The sequence below is a fragment of the Morchella importuna genome, assembly GCF_003444635.1.
Source record: "Morchella importuna strain M04M26 chromosome Unknown Morimp01GS019, whole genome shotgun sequence".
NCBI classification, from domain to species: Eukaryota; Fungi; Ascomycota; class Pezizomycetes; order Pezizales; family Morchellaceae; genus Morchella; species Morchella importuna.
Window position 1 is genome coordinate 130,919 of NW_025763416.1, and position 13,970 is coordinate 144,888.

Here is a 13,970-nt window from a genome sequence, read left to right on the forward strand (position 1 = left end):
TCGTGTAATCATGCGTTTTGATTTCGATTTTGTTTTGTTTTGTTTGTTTTGTCTGCTTTGGGTAAAGCGAACCCAAGCGTCCACATATCCAAGCGAGTGATAGCTCATGACGCAAGCGCCGAGATTGAAGGCAGCAGTTTTTTCTATATGATATGATATCCGCTCTACCTGCCCGTTGAAGTATACTAGCACATGAGCTTCTAGTGGGGGCGCGTGTGTGTAGCGTAAGTAACTTGGTGCTTTTTATCCCCTTCGGCGGTCAGTCCAAATCGAAATCGTGTGCTCAGTTGAGCGCAATTGCTATTCATTCTCCTCCCTGTCTCTAGTGGAACAGGTGGGGCTGTTTAGCATGTGGGGAGAAACTCATAAACAGGAGCTGAGTTTATCAGAGCATAACTACCATATCTGGTTCGGCCACGATTTCGATTTGGACCGACCGCTTAAGACCCCCCCCCCTGCTCACGAGGGGATATTCAACAGGCTAGCTATTAGCGGGGCCGCAACGCTGCCAAAAGAAGTAGAATCAGAAAGAACCCAGAGTAGGGGGGCAACAGACGTGACTTTCGCCACAAATAGTCTAGGGCTAGGGATAATACATTGAATCCAGGATTTGCAAGAAAATATATCTGCTAGACCGAGCCAAGTCCTCCACCTAGAGTACCAAGTGTCCGGCCCTGAGAATGTGCCAAGGGGTGCTCATGCTACATGTAGCGCCCACTTATCACCCTCCGTCTGCAGCACCCCGGCGTCGTGCCAAGTATCGTTTCCACGCAACAACACCCACGCCCATAGCTATAGGCAAGCGCGAGTATACTGAATCAATACCTCAACCTGGATATAGATAACGCTAGCAGCTCTCATTGATCCGAGCTACGTCAAGTCTCCGATGGATTCTCGATCGCATTAAATCTCTAGGCGCTGTTTCAGGGGCCTTTGAATGAGGCCTGCATGTTGTTTATACCCGTCCAGGACAGTTATATAGCGAGCGAGTGATAAGCTATGATGTGTCTGATCATGGGGTATCACTCGTGTGTTTCTTTCTGCTGGAGTGGATGGGTTGCTTTGCCGGGCTTTGTACATGCGGTGGATGCGACAAGGGCTTTCGAATACTTTTAATTGGCTTTGGGTGTGTGTTCTAGCTATACCATTGCTCGGGGCGGGGATTATCTCCAGGATCAGTAGGCCCTACATACAAGAAGAGCATTTAACTCATTAACAGCATGGGGCTAGCTATAAGAAAGTGAAGTAACTATTAAAAGATAACCATAAGATTAGGCGCTTAAAACACTTTCACAGCAATTAACAGAGCACCCCCCCAAACTCATAACAACTAGATATCAAACCCCTCCACCCCATCAACGCGTCTCCTCAAACTTCCTCGTCAACTCCCACCCAAACTTACTCGGCCGCCCCGGATTATCCAGCATAAACAGCCGATACAGCCCCTCCCACCCCACCGTCGCCTCCCCACCTCCAAACACCACATCCACCAAATGCAACGTGATACACCCCCTCGCCTTTGCCTCAAAGAACTCCCTCATCCCGCCCCTCCCCTCCCACCGCAGCGTCACATTAATCAGCCCCAGCCTCTTCAGCCTCGGAAACCCCAACGGACCCCCACCTCCATCCCCCGGCGCCCCCGCCGCGCTGCAAAAGTCGAGATCACCGCAAAAATAGACGAGCGGGCACTCGGGACTCACGCGCTGGCCGCGGAAGGAGGGGTCTGCGTCGGCCCTTTTGCGCGCGTCCTTGGGGTGGGGCGGGTGGAACTTTATGCAGAGCGTTTCGAGCCACGGGGCGAACTCGGCGATGAGGGTGTGGTAGGAGCGTTTTACGAAGCCGCGCTGCGCCCGCGTCGAGCCGGGTGTGGGGGAGGGGAGCATGATGTGCAGGTTGGTGATTGTGGAGCTCCAGTTTCCGATGCTGCCGTCGCGGCGGGGGGTGGAGCGGATGTACCAGAGTGCGAGTGGGGTGGAGAGGTCTAGCTGGAAGGAGAAGAGGCATGGGGGCTCTGAGAGGCGGCGGAGCTCGTCGAGGTCGACTGGTGGTGGTGGGGGGCCTTCTGGAAGTGGGACGTCAAGGTGGCTTAGGATCTGTTCCCGCTTTGAGGGTGACTCGGCGAGATCTATGAGAAACTCGAGTCTTTTTAAGATCTTCCTGCGTGGCTCCTGCCTTTTTAGCTTGTTAATTTGGTCTATTGACCTCTGCCATGCGGGCGTGAAGGGGTCGATATTCGCTACGCCTGTGGAAAGACGGATGATGTCCTCCTTGAGGATAGATTCAGAGATCTCCAGACATGATATTAATTGCTCCTTGGTGGATCTAGTTAATGCAGAAAGTTGCCTCTGAAATTCAGGCAATACACGTGGGAGGGACATGAGCCACTTCTGGAGCTGTGGCCGGCATACTCGTTGTTCCGCAGCAATCGAAACATCCCTAAACAATTGTGAGAACTCTTCAAGTTTGAGAGCATGCGCGAGGAATGCAATCTCCTCCAAATGAGCCTGCGGAAACTTGACAATCTCCGCATAGGGGCGATTTATAATGGTATCATGAATGAGCAGGTCCTCTTCAAGCTTGATACGCCGCTGAATGCGGTTCGTATGCGCCTCTTCAATCTGTGCCCGCAGGAAGATGAGCGCCTGACACACCAGCGTGAGACCCCAGTTGTCCTCGGGATCCGAGTCTTTAGCGGAGATTCCCTGGTCCCGGATCCACAGGCACGTCAGGTTAGGCATGCTCTCCAAGATCCTCCTGAAGAGACCGCTTTCGAAATGTTTGAACACTCCTGGTAGCATTGGAGTGCCATCTTGCGCTGATGTGTATCCTCCTGCGCGAATCTCCCCGGTCTTCCTGTCCCTAAACACGATTTTCTGCCCCAGCCTACATGGGATGATGAATGTGATTATCAACCGGTTAGTGATACTTTTGCCTAGCCGTCCAAGCGCGGCGAGCCTCCCGGGCGCAAAGAGACGATAGTCGTCGGTAAGGCGAATCCTAAAATTAATCTCGCGGAAGAAGCGGTACTCCTGAGTCTTAGTCCATGCACGAAAGATACGAGAGACGAGCCGCAGCGTGAGGAGTGTCCTGCTGTCTGCAAAACGAAGAATCAAGAGACGGGGGAGACGGTGTGCGGCTCTGGCCGTGGTGCGGGGATTGTAGGGACTAAACGTCATGAGGCGTTCGAAAGAATCCATTGCCATCTTGGCGGGCGAGTGATCTTTGGTGAACCAGTGTTGTGCTCGAGATGGGAGGGCTGACCAGATGTGATGTGTGGTGATGACTGTTGAGAGGTCAAGAGGATGGAGGTTACCGCGGGGATACTTGCGATGGTGAGCTCTCTGCCCGAGGGAGCACGCGCACATAGTTGCAATACGGGCACAACGGCCATACAATATGATATCAGCGGCAGATAACGGCGTGTGAGATACGTGTATGCAGCCATACCAGCACCCAGTACTCCATACCGTCAAGTTGAGAACAGATTACGAGCCCTTACAACTTCGACATGGTTAATTCGGGCTAGTGTGGTCAGCAGAGTCAAGTGCCTCTACTTGGTATGGTCGAGATAAGAACAGGCACCAACAGGCACTCGACCTTCCTACGCCCATCAGTGTGAACTATATCCACTCTCCTCAACGCAAACCCCAGCACAGCAGCATCATCCATCGCCCCTCCCCTCACCCTCCCCTCACCCTCCCCTCACCCCGCCCTCTCCAATCACCACCCTTCACCCAATCACCACCTCTCACTCACTCCTCCCGTGTAACGCTGTGACCTCACCTCGCCTCACCCCACAACCCTAACCCCACGCCCGCTACCCCGCCACCTCAACCACAATCTCAACCCACACACCAACACAAAGAAAGAGAAAAAAACACCACCACCACCACCACCAACAAACATCTACATAAGCCAGCCCAGGACACCGATACTCAATTGATGCCCCCGCCTCACATCCGCCGTCGCCCAAAAAAGGTCCTCTTCCCACGCTCCTCAACATCAACCACAAGAAGACGAACCACCCCCTCCACAACCACCATGGCCTCCTCCTCCTCCTCCCCCTCCTCCTCCACCAACCCCCCCACCCCCGTGGAGAACCTCAACACCATCCTCGACAACCTCCGCGTGCAGGAACTCTCCTCCTCCGACACCTCAGAGCCAGCATCATCCCCCGCCGCCGCAGAGAGCTACTACCCCTACAACCCCTCCAACCCCTACATCCCCCCCGCGCCGCCCGCGCCAGCGCTGTTCACGACCCTGCCGCTGCTGCGCGACGCCCTCACGACCCGCTCGTCGGTGGACCAGGATGCGACCGTCAACTCGTGCATCCGCTACCTCGGCTACCCCGAGGACCCGTTCCCGATCCTGGACCGCGAGAACCACATCGCGTTCCTCGAGAGCGGGCTCACGAGTAAGCTGCCGGACTACATGGTCGCCTACGACGCCTCGCGCGCCTGGCTGGTCTACTGGTGTCTCTCGGGGCTTGCGTCGCTCGGCGTCGACCTGGCAAAGTACCGCGCCCGCGTCATGGACACGCTGCGCCCGCTGCAGAACGCGGAGGGCGGCTTCGGCGGCGGGAATGGCCAGATGAGCCATATCACGGCCACGTACGCCGCCGTTCTCGCGCTGTGCCTTGTCTCTCCGCGCCCCACTGCCGCCACCACCCCCAACGACAACGACAGGGAGGAGGAAGAGGACAAGGAAGCAGAGGAAACCCCGCTGGACCTCATCGACCGCCGCGCAATGCTGAAATACCTCCACAGCGTCAAGGTCCCCGAAACCGGCGGCTTCCGCGTCGCCATCAACGGCGAGTCCGACGTGCGCGGCTGCTACTGCGCCCTCGTCATCATCACGCTCCTCGGCCTGCCCACCTCCAACGGCCTCGTGCGCGGGACCCGCGGCTACCTCTCGCGCTGCCAGACGTTCGAGGGCGGCTTCGGCGCCACGCCCGACGGAAACGAGGCCCACGGCGGATACGCCTTCTGTGCGCTGGCCGCGCTGTGCATGCTCGGTGAGCCGCGCGAGGTCATGACCTCCTCGCTGGACATGGGCCGGCTGATTGCGTGGCTGAGCGCGCGGCAGTATGCGCCCGAGGGGGGGCTGTCCGGGAGGACGAATAAGCTGGTGGATGGGTGCTATAGCACGTGGGTGGGCGGGTGCTGGCCGCTGGTCGAGGCGGCGTGTAATGGCCCGCAGAAGCCGGGGGAGCTGGTGGGCGGCGTGGTGGGGAGCTTGTGGAGTCGTGAGGGGCTCGCGAGGTATATCCTTGCGTGCTGCCAGAATATGAAGGGCGGGATGAGGGATAAGCCGAATAAGTAAGTATATACATTACATCCCCCGGGATCATCTTTCCCCTAACAGAAACAGAGCACCGGACTTTTACCACACCTGCTACGTCCTGCTCGGCCTCAGCAGTGCCCAGCACTACTCCTACTACACCCCCTCCCCCGAGACGCTCCCCGCCTCCGCGCCCCTCGCGGGCGAAGAGGGGGAGAACGAGGACCTCCCCCTCAGATCGGCCTTCACCTGGCGCGTCAGCGAGAAGATCCCGTCCGTCGTGAAGGGCGTGTATGAGCCCGTCGTCGAGGACATCCCGACGTGGCCCGACGACGTCGCGGAGGAGGGCGCGGTGGGCGATAGGTTGAAGCCGCATCATCCGATCTTTAATATCCCGTTGGAGTGTGTGGAGGCGGCGGAGAGGTGGGTTGCGGGGAGGGTCGGGTTTTGAGGTGGTGGTTTTGGGGGGAAGGTGGGGGGCAGGTAGCGGGAGGGGGGGGGGGGGGGAAGGGGGGAGGTTGTGCTGTATAATTATATCCCAATTTCTCCATTTTTTTTTCGTTTTTTTTTAATTATTTTTATCGGTTTGTGACAGGGTTGGTGGGTTGTAGGGTGACGGCGTTCTTTGTATTTTTTTGCCCCGCTTGGGCGGGTGGATGGGTGGATGCTGTGTTTGTTCTGCGGTGTAGGTGCAGTTGGCATATCCTTACCTTAAAGGCACTCACCTCACCTCACCCCACCTCGCCTGACTGAGCATGAGGGTGGTGGATGGTGGGTGGGCGGTGTTTCATCTGTGCTGCTGTACTTTTATGTAGTATTTACGCTATCAAGTACTTAGCCATGCTATGCATTCCCACCTGGCCTGGCGTCGGTCGGTCATGGTCTATCACTCGTGGCTCTTGGTGCATTGGTACTTGAGGCCTAGGTCAATAAGGACTTGGTGCACTGTGGGGGGGGGGGGGGGGGGGGGAGGTGTAATAGCGTGACATGCATGTAGCGAAAGCTTGCTATAACGGTACGCTCGGGACCGGAATTTATAGAGAGATTACCGTTATATAAGATGTGCTGGTGCTGAAATTTCAAGCCAGGCAAAAGGGACCGAGATCTAGAGGTGCTATCGTTATAGGGGGGATTACCCTTATAGAAGGTATGTACCGTTATAGCAAGCTTTCGCTGTATGTATGTATGTATGTATGTGGCTGCATGTTACTGTGCTGGGTGGGTGGGTGCATAGGATATTGATCATGAGTGCTTGGCTTAATGGATCTGTACGCCTACCTGTCTGTAGGCACCACACGTCTGCCTTCCTGGGTCGCGGGCTGGGGTGTATACTTATGTCTTTGAAGCCTGCTGTGGGGTGTGGGAGTGCAACTGGAGCTAGCGGCGGCGATATATACAGCAGTCTCGGATCTCGCTGTAAGGGTGCTTTTTTATTTATAAGGATATATATAGGCCCTATATATAAGCTTAAGGATATGGGTCGCCAGTCCCCGCCCCGTGCATTTTGTATGTAGTATCCTTACCAAAAGTGCAAGGTTTTGTATATATGCGTAGACCTTATAGAAAGTAGTATGTAGTTTTGACATCAAAATCTTCTTCAAATGCTAGATCAAATTAATCAGGGACAGCAAAATAGAAAAACACCGATGTTTACTAAAGGGTTGCAATTGGGAACCCTCAACGTACGGAAATCAACTGTATAGTGATAATTCGTTATAAGGATACACATTTCCGGTCCCAATCATATCCTTATAGCGACGGATCGCTGTACAACTTAGCGCCTCTCCTTATATGTCCCCCGGATATCAACACCCCCCACCACCCCCGGCCCAAAGCCGTGCGGGAGCCAGAGGGCCGGATTTTCTGACAATGTAATACATTGATAACAGAAGCGGAAACCCGGGAATGGAAACTAGTGAACTGAGACACATCCATCAACTCTAAACCGGCCGCCGCGGAGAGCTAGGGCTGGCCATTGCGCTGTTTCGCCCCCTCCCCGGGCCCGGGTAGGAGCGAGTGATTTCCTGTGATCCCGATATCGTTGCTACTGTAAATTTGCGCCGCAACTAAAACCTGTATTGGAATGCAACTTGAATATCGTCTTACACCACAAACATAGTAGGAATAAGACAGCAAACCTCGTTTCTGTAATCCTCTATAGGTGTATTGTCTACGATTTTGATACGGTCTCGAGGGTAGTGCTTTCAAAACTCGGTTATAGTTATAGACAATTTGCTTGGTTTCAAAGCTAATTCGGGTTATTTTTAACAACCCATAATATTACCTACATATATGTAGGCTACTGCCATTGATAGCAGTGTAGGCCCTCGGGATTGGGAAGAGGTGGGGAGGAGGCGAGTGGGTGAGTGGGTGGTTGAGGAGGTGTTTGAGTGTGTCAGTTCCACACAACTATCCGAGGAACCGGGAGATATATTATGTTGCATGTATAATAAGTGACCATAGCAGTGCCTGGGCCCCTGTGGCTTCGATTAAAAGGAAGAGTTGTTCCCTGGAGTCTCTTTGGATAGTAGGGTGTGGTTTATATTTAGTGACCGAAGATCCGGATGAATTCCTTTGCTGGCTACTGGAATGGCTGCCGGCCGCAGGAAGCCCGGGCTGCAAACAATTGATAATCGTCAGCCACCATATGAAGTACCCGTGGTATCTGCTTATCTCGCCGGCTCACGGATATGACCGAGTTAGTATTATAATTACACATGAAACGTGTTCTGGCGGGACCTCTCTAGAGCAAAGTGTATATCGCCTTGTGGGCTGAGACATGCTCAGAATCTGGTGCTTTGCATATTATACAAACCTGGTGCTTGCCTTGCCAGATAGGGGAATGATATAGTTAAGATTTAAACAAGAAACTCCCACAAGCAGTAAATTTTGGTCTAAATTTGCCAAGGCTGCAGAGCACCAGATTCTGAGCATGTTTCGGCCCACCAGGCAATAGTCACGCTGGTTTGGTTGCAATAGATATCACCGCTTTTGGAGACCTTCTTACCGTAATATCTGTTGCTTAAAAGCTCAATAGCTACATGTATTCAACAGAACCTAGCGGTATCTATGCAAATGTAGCCATAAAGTAAGCTGGGCAATCGTTAACCATCGAAAAGTTAGATTCTTGCGGACTGCAGACACTAGGCTCGTCTTGCGCGAAATCCTAACCTCATCTCATTGTTCTGAGTGGTGGGTAGAAGAACTTGGACATTTGAGGTATTTCAAAGTTTTAATTAGTTGTTGTGAGGCTATCATTCGGGGAAGACCTCCAAAAGTCTATAGCTTTGGGCCTCATTTATTCTAATATGTGTCAGCTGTGGTCTCGCGGTAAAGGCTCAAGATCGTTTACCTTAATTTTGCCAATATGTATGTGCGTGCTTGATACCGAAGCCCATGAGTTATCGCAGCTTGATGCCCCACTAGTTTGAGGTTGGCAATTCAAGGTACGGAGGCCTATAAGGTAATGACTTTGAAGAGTGCCTTCCTGATTAGTTCTACCTCGGGCTGCTCCAGAAGTATGACCTACAAGCATTAGGCGTCTTGAATTGAGTTATATGCGTCAAGGCGGTCTATGTTATACCCCCCCCCCCCCGGGGGGGCCCCCTTAAACTTACGAGGCTGGTACATCTCGAATCAACCGCGGCCGGAGGTTTTTCAGCGGTAAGGAAGTTACATGTGGTTATCGGCCCTTGGATGTTCAAGACATTTGCGAAATCTCTCTCCTGCATTAGCGTGGTCTATCCAGGAAGTGATTGACCCCAAATAAAGCAGTGTCGTGAGAAGTTTATGGCATATCAGCGTACTCTCAAGACTTGCAAGATCATATGATATTTATGCATGAGAGATTTCGCAAATGTCTTGAACATCCCAGATAAGCATACATGTATATTACCTCTTTTTGAACAGGGAGTTATCGGGCCATGTATAATAGGGATATATATAGAGATATTACTCCAAATTATTCCTAATATATGAAATATTCGGCCTGGCACCTTATGCTAGACACATAACTTAAGACACTCTGGGCTTGACCCTCCCCGCCTCTCGAGGAAGATACCATGCAGTCGATATGTTCTTCCCACCTAGTTGCCCCGAGCTGCCTCGCGAACCACACTAGAGCCTACCTGAGCAGCAGCTCAAGGTCTATACGTTCTTTTAATTAAATTGCCGTGGCGACACAAGTTATTTGGGCATTAGTACGAATCGAGAAGGAAGCGACTACACATGTTCTATGGTCAAAATATAGCATCTGTGCAAACTGATATATATTTAGAGTTCTGCTTAGAGAAAAAGTTCTTATGGTAAAGATATATACCTAGTTAAAATTGAAATTACTCTGTACGTACCGAGAACCCCAAGATATCACTCAATTTTGATCGAGTAGGGAAAGTTATACCCGCCATAAGAAGAAAGTGCCTGAAGGTCGCGGCCCCTGTTTGACTCAATTGATCAACAGGCCTTGTAGGCCACACCAAATTTAATTTTTATCACCACCACCACTAGTAGCGAAATTAATAATGAGCTTATGATCTTCGAGAATCAGATAGGAATATGATTATACAGAGGCCTAACATTTTATTCGGACGCAGTGGCCTATTCCGACCTATGTGATTGCGGTATTTTTTCGAAAACGATATAACTCCCGATAAGAGTGCTTCAAGTAGTTTACGGTTAGGACAGTTACGTTTAGGACCGTTGTCCTCCAAACTATAAGGTGGCTAGATTTAAAGTTTTGAGAGAACACATGTACTAGGGTGTAGCGAAAAGTGATCAGAATCTGATAAGACAAATACACCTATTCACCGTAACATTCACTTATCAGATTCTGATCACTTACCCTCAACACCCGGTACGTGGTACGTCGCAAGCGGGACACATTGGCAACAGAGGTGTGGCCACACATAGGTAAAGTCATGTTAGCTACACCAAAACTGGCAATTGAATACAGTATCCTTCTTTTCACCACCCCCCTCCTTGGTAGACATCGAGGCCCAATAGAGAAAGGAACCCTTATAACTGCAATATACGCACCGGTCGAATTGATGGATATTTAAAGAATCATCTGATTCACATTGACTCCTGTGGTCCAGTTCTCGAGTGATGGCTTGTGATTATTCGGTCGATCTGTCAGAAGACACAATGCATCGGTGCCACGGACAGAGGAGCATTCCGTCCCTCTCTGCAGTATGAAGCTAACTGCAGCGGCATCATACCTTAGAGCACTGCCGTCAGACAACTCCGTGAGCGTAAAATATATTTGTGCGAATTTCATGATCGGCATTCCGTCATAGTTACAGCCGGGCCTCTCTACTGGTGTAGCACCAGTTTCAATCAAAACCGTTACCTAAATCAATGGCTTACGGGGTGGGCTCCGCTGTAGGCGCCGGTCAACCCACGTGCTGTGCGTCGCACATGTGTTGGGAATGTTCCGCCTGAGGGTACAGCGACGTTTCAAAGAGCCTGGGTTAATCGATAGGTCATTGAGAATCACTAGCTCTGATTGGTATTCAATGATTGAGGTTTGAAATAAAGGCAGCTCGTTACGAGTGGAACTGCAGGACATACTGAGGCCCAAAATTAAGGCTTTCAAGTGCGATCAATAGTAGTGGTCTGAGAAGACAGACACCTCTATTCTATGGATGACAGAAACGCGGGAAACATAACCTTGAATAGGCATTTTTGAGTCAAAAAAACCCTGTGGAGAACACGTGCACATGGAGGGATACCTATGCGATACCAAACTTTTGTTTCAAAAGAAGAAACTTGAGTCTACGGGAAAAAAATTTTCTCGCTTCTATAAGTAAACGAAGCTTCTAAGAGTATAGAGATAGATACATATATTATAGTAAGTAAATTCCCAACATGTTGAGCTTCAGTACGCGAGTGATTGATCATGATTCTACTACTCATCACCCAAAATATAGAAACATACGACTCTATCCAGATGAAAAGAGACAAAGAAATCCAGGTAATACATATATCTTCTCCCCTCGGGTGGTAGATAGTTTCCTCGAGGCAGAAATGCCCATTGGGCTGTGTTTATACATGTATCTTATTACCACTATAAACTGTACCTACATGCATCTAGTTATAGACCTATATCAATCTATATGTGCCTCTTGGACACTTTCCGCCACCGCCACGCGGTAGTTTGATAGTGATGAAACTGAAGGTTTATAAAGTTTCTATCTAGGTTTATTTGAGACTAATATTTCATCCCGGATGTGCTAGGTTCCGTTGGTATTGCCCTGCCGCCTGTTTACTTTGAGTTACAGACCCTGTTTCCTGGGTTGCTAATATCTAGGTAGTTGTTTGACAGCTCTCACTCTCGGAGCAAATTGTCATACTTGGAAGTGGTGATATTGTTACACCTCCAGATGAAAGAAAGAAAAAAAAAAGAAAAAAAAAAAAAAAAAAGCTCAGGCCATCATCATCATATCATATCATATCATAGTAGATAGAGAAACTACCCCGTTAGTGCGTGCCTAAGCGAAGAATGATGGCTAATCTTCCCACCTTCTGACAGAGTCAAAAAGCACACGTATGTGGGTGCACCCATCGAAGACGCATACATACCATAATACATTCCCATCCCATCTCTATCCCCAAAACCACCCTGCATTAAGAATATCGATTTAGTAGTGGAAAGGGGGTAGTTATCTTTCTCCCTCCCCACCACAGTACCCCACCTACAATCCTTGCCCCACAAATCTTGTGTAGCCTGTATTATGCACCCCAGGTTGTATGCGAGAGATCATTTGACACCCATCTCGCATGTGAGGAGTGGCTTCGGGTAAACTAGACGAGCTTGTCCGTGGCAACGGGGGGCGGAAAAGGGTTTTCTGGTATCGCAAATTTGTGTACTAGGTATCTCATATCTGTCCCGTTTTTATTTCATTATGTGAGGTTGATCAAGCTTAGAAATATCTACAGTATGATTCCAATGATCTCAAGAAAAAAAAATGCGGCAATCTAGGTGTGGTCAAAGGGCGTGCTCTATGTAGTAGGTGCACGGTGAGGTAAGGTTTGGTGGCTGCTGAGACAGTGCATATGCTGTTTCGCTTTACGAAGTGAGTCCAAATACGGTGGAGAGTTTGATCTACCGCAGATCCTTAAGACGTTCTTTTACCTTTAGCACGGCCAGGCACTTCGCCGCTTTGTGCACTAGACACTTGCCTGGATAAAGGAGAAAATTGCGTGGTGAAGCCGGAAATATGAGAATTCTAGATCCCGGAGAACTTGCAGTTTTTGGATTAATAGGTGAATAATTCATATCTCCTATCTTCGCCGCTGAAAGTAACAGGAACACGAGGCACTCGATTCGTTCGCTATGTGGATGGGTATGTGCTCTGCATCATTACCCAATGATGGTTTCACAGAAGCCGAAGAATTTTTCTTTTCGCCATTCTTCAGCTGGTGGACAGACATACAATAAATTGCTTCGAGTCGAAGTTCATCCGATCTTTTGCTCAGGGGAAAGAGCTTTCGAGAGAGTAGAAGGGAACTACGTATATACTGTCCCCTACATGGTTAGAGCCTGCTAGTACGGGGGGGGGGGGGGGGGAGATCCCTCCTTCGGCAAATTAGGTTGTGGACTTGACCAATTGGAACAAAGGATAGTTCCTGGAATTTGGGAATACATGTATGTTGTACCTTCCGGGAAATACATGATATATGTTTTGGCACATATCATGATTATGATGATGATAGCCCATGATGATAACATTTGTGGGCTTGAATTCTTCTCTACGAAAAAAAGTGATTGGTAGAGAAGTGAAACATTTCTCACCAAATTTTAGCTCACCACAACCCCTCTTGTAGAGTAGGTACTCAGTGGGACCGGTCTGTTTGTGATTCGGATAAAACATAGGACGCGAGTTCTCCCGCCGATACATGTGTGCTACCAGATCGAAGTCCTGCATGCACCTTGTATAGGAACCTTCCTGCTCATGATAGAAAAGCAAATTCGAAATCCCAGATCTGAAAAGAATCTAATATCAAGAATTAATAAACAATAGGGCCTCGGCATCCTGCAATTAGAAAAACCAAGCCGGCAATCGAGCCGGCAAGACAGGCAATTATTCTGATTCCCCAGACACACTTGCTAGTTTAGTTACAATCGACGTCAAGGATCACGTCTGATGTGCTCAAAAACATAGAGTATCATACAGCCCGCTAGACACCCTTGTGGACGTTTTTGCGCCTTCCCCACACTAGGCAACAAACGAGAAGAAAGGAAAGGAGGGGAGTGGTGGGGCGTGGTCACTGGAGTCTCTGGCATGGTGCCAAGATACCTACCTATTTGCTCGCTCGGCGTATACAGCGTTGCATGGCAGGGGGAACGGATGGGAGAATAATTTTGATCAGGCCTGGAGTGCATTAATTGGAGTAACTCGACAACCGTCATAGACTAAGAACAAGAAGAAAAGAACGGACGATAGAGTATTCTAGTTAGTACTCAGGATCACGAAAATTGATTCGGTAAGAATTTAACCGCTCAGGAAGAAAACCAGAAAGACAGATCTAGAAAGAAAAGAAAAAGAAACACCACATGTCATAGATCGATGATATGGTGTTCCGACACTGTGGATACGAACCCATGACAGCTATCTGCCTGGCCAGTGTTCAATAAAGCCTTGAGGAACAGAAATCAAAGCAACGTGGGGGTCTGAAATGAGCCATGAGCC

General features: G+C 50.0%; 2 protein-coding genes across 2 annotated transcripts; one reads left to right on the plus strand and one right to left on the minus strand.

Moving 5' to 3' along the window:
• Positions 1–1,355: 1,355 nt before the first annotated feature.
• LAJ45_06434 (uncharacterized protein) lies at positions 1,356–3,365 on the minus strand (the record flags this gene model as incomplete). Its single annotated transcript, XM_046115998.1, has 1 exon — positions 1,356–3,365. The coding sequence occupies one exon, from the start codon at positions 3,363–3,365 to the stop codon at positions 1,356–1,358; it is 2,010 nt and encodes a 669-aa protein (XP_045970659.1).
• A 676-nt stretch (positions 3,366–4,041) lies between these two features.
• Positions 4,042–5,731, plus strand: LAJ45_06435 (uncharacterized protein; the record flags this gene model as incomplete). Its single annotated transcript, XM_046115999.1, has 2 exons — positions 4,042–5,318; positions 5,371–5,731. 2 exons carry the CDS (start codon positions 4,042–4,044, stop codon positions 5,729–5,731), a joined length of 1,638 nt encoding a protein of 545 aa, XP_045970660.1.
• Positions 5,732–13,970: the final 8,239 nt, after the last annotated feature.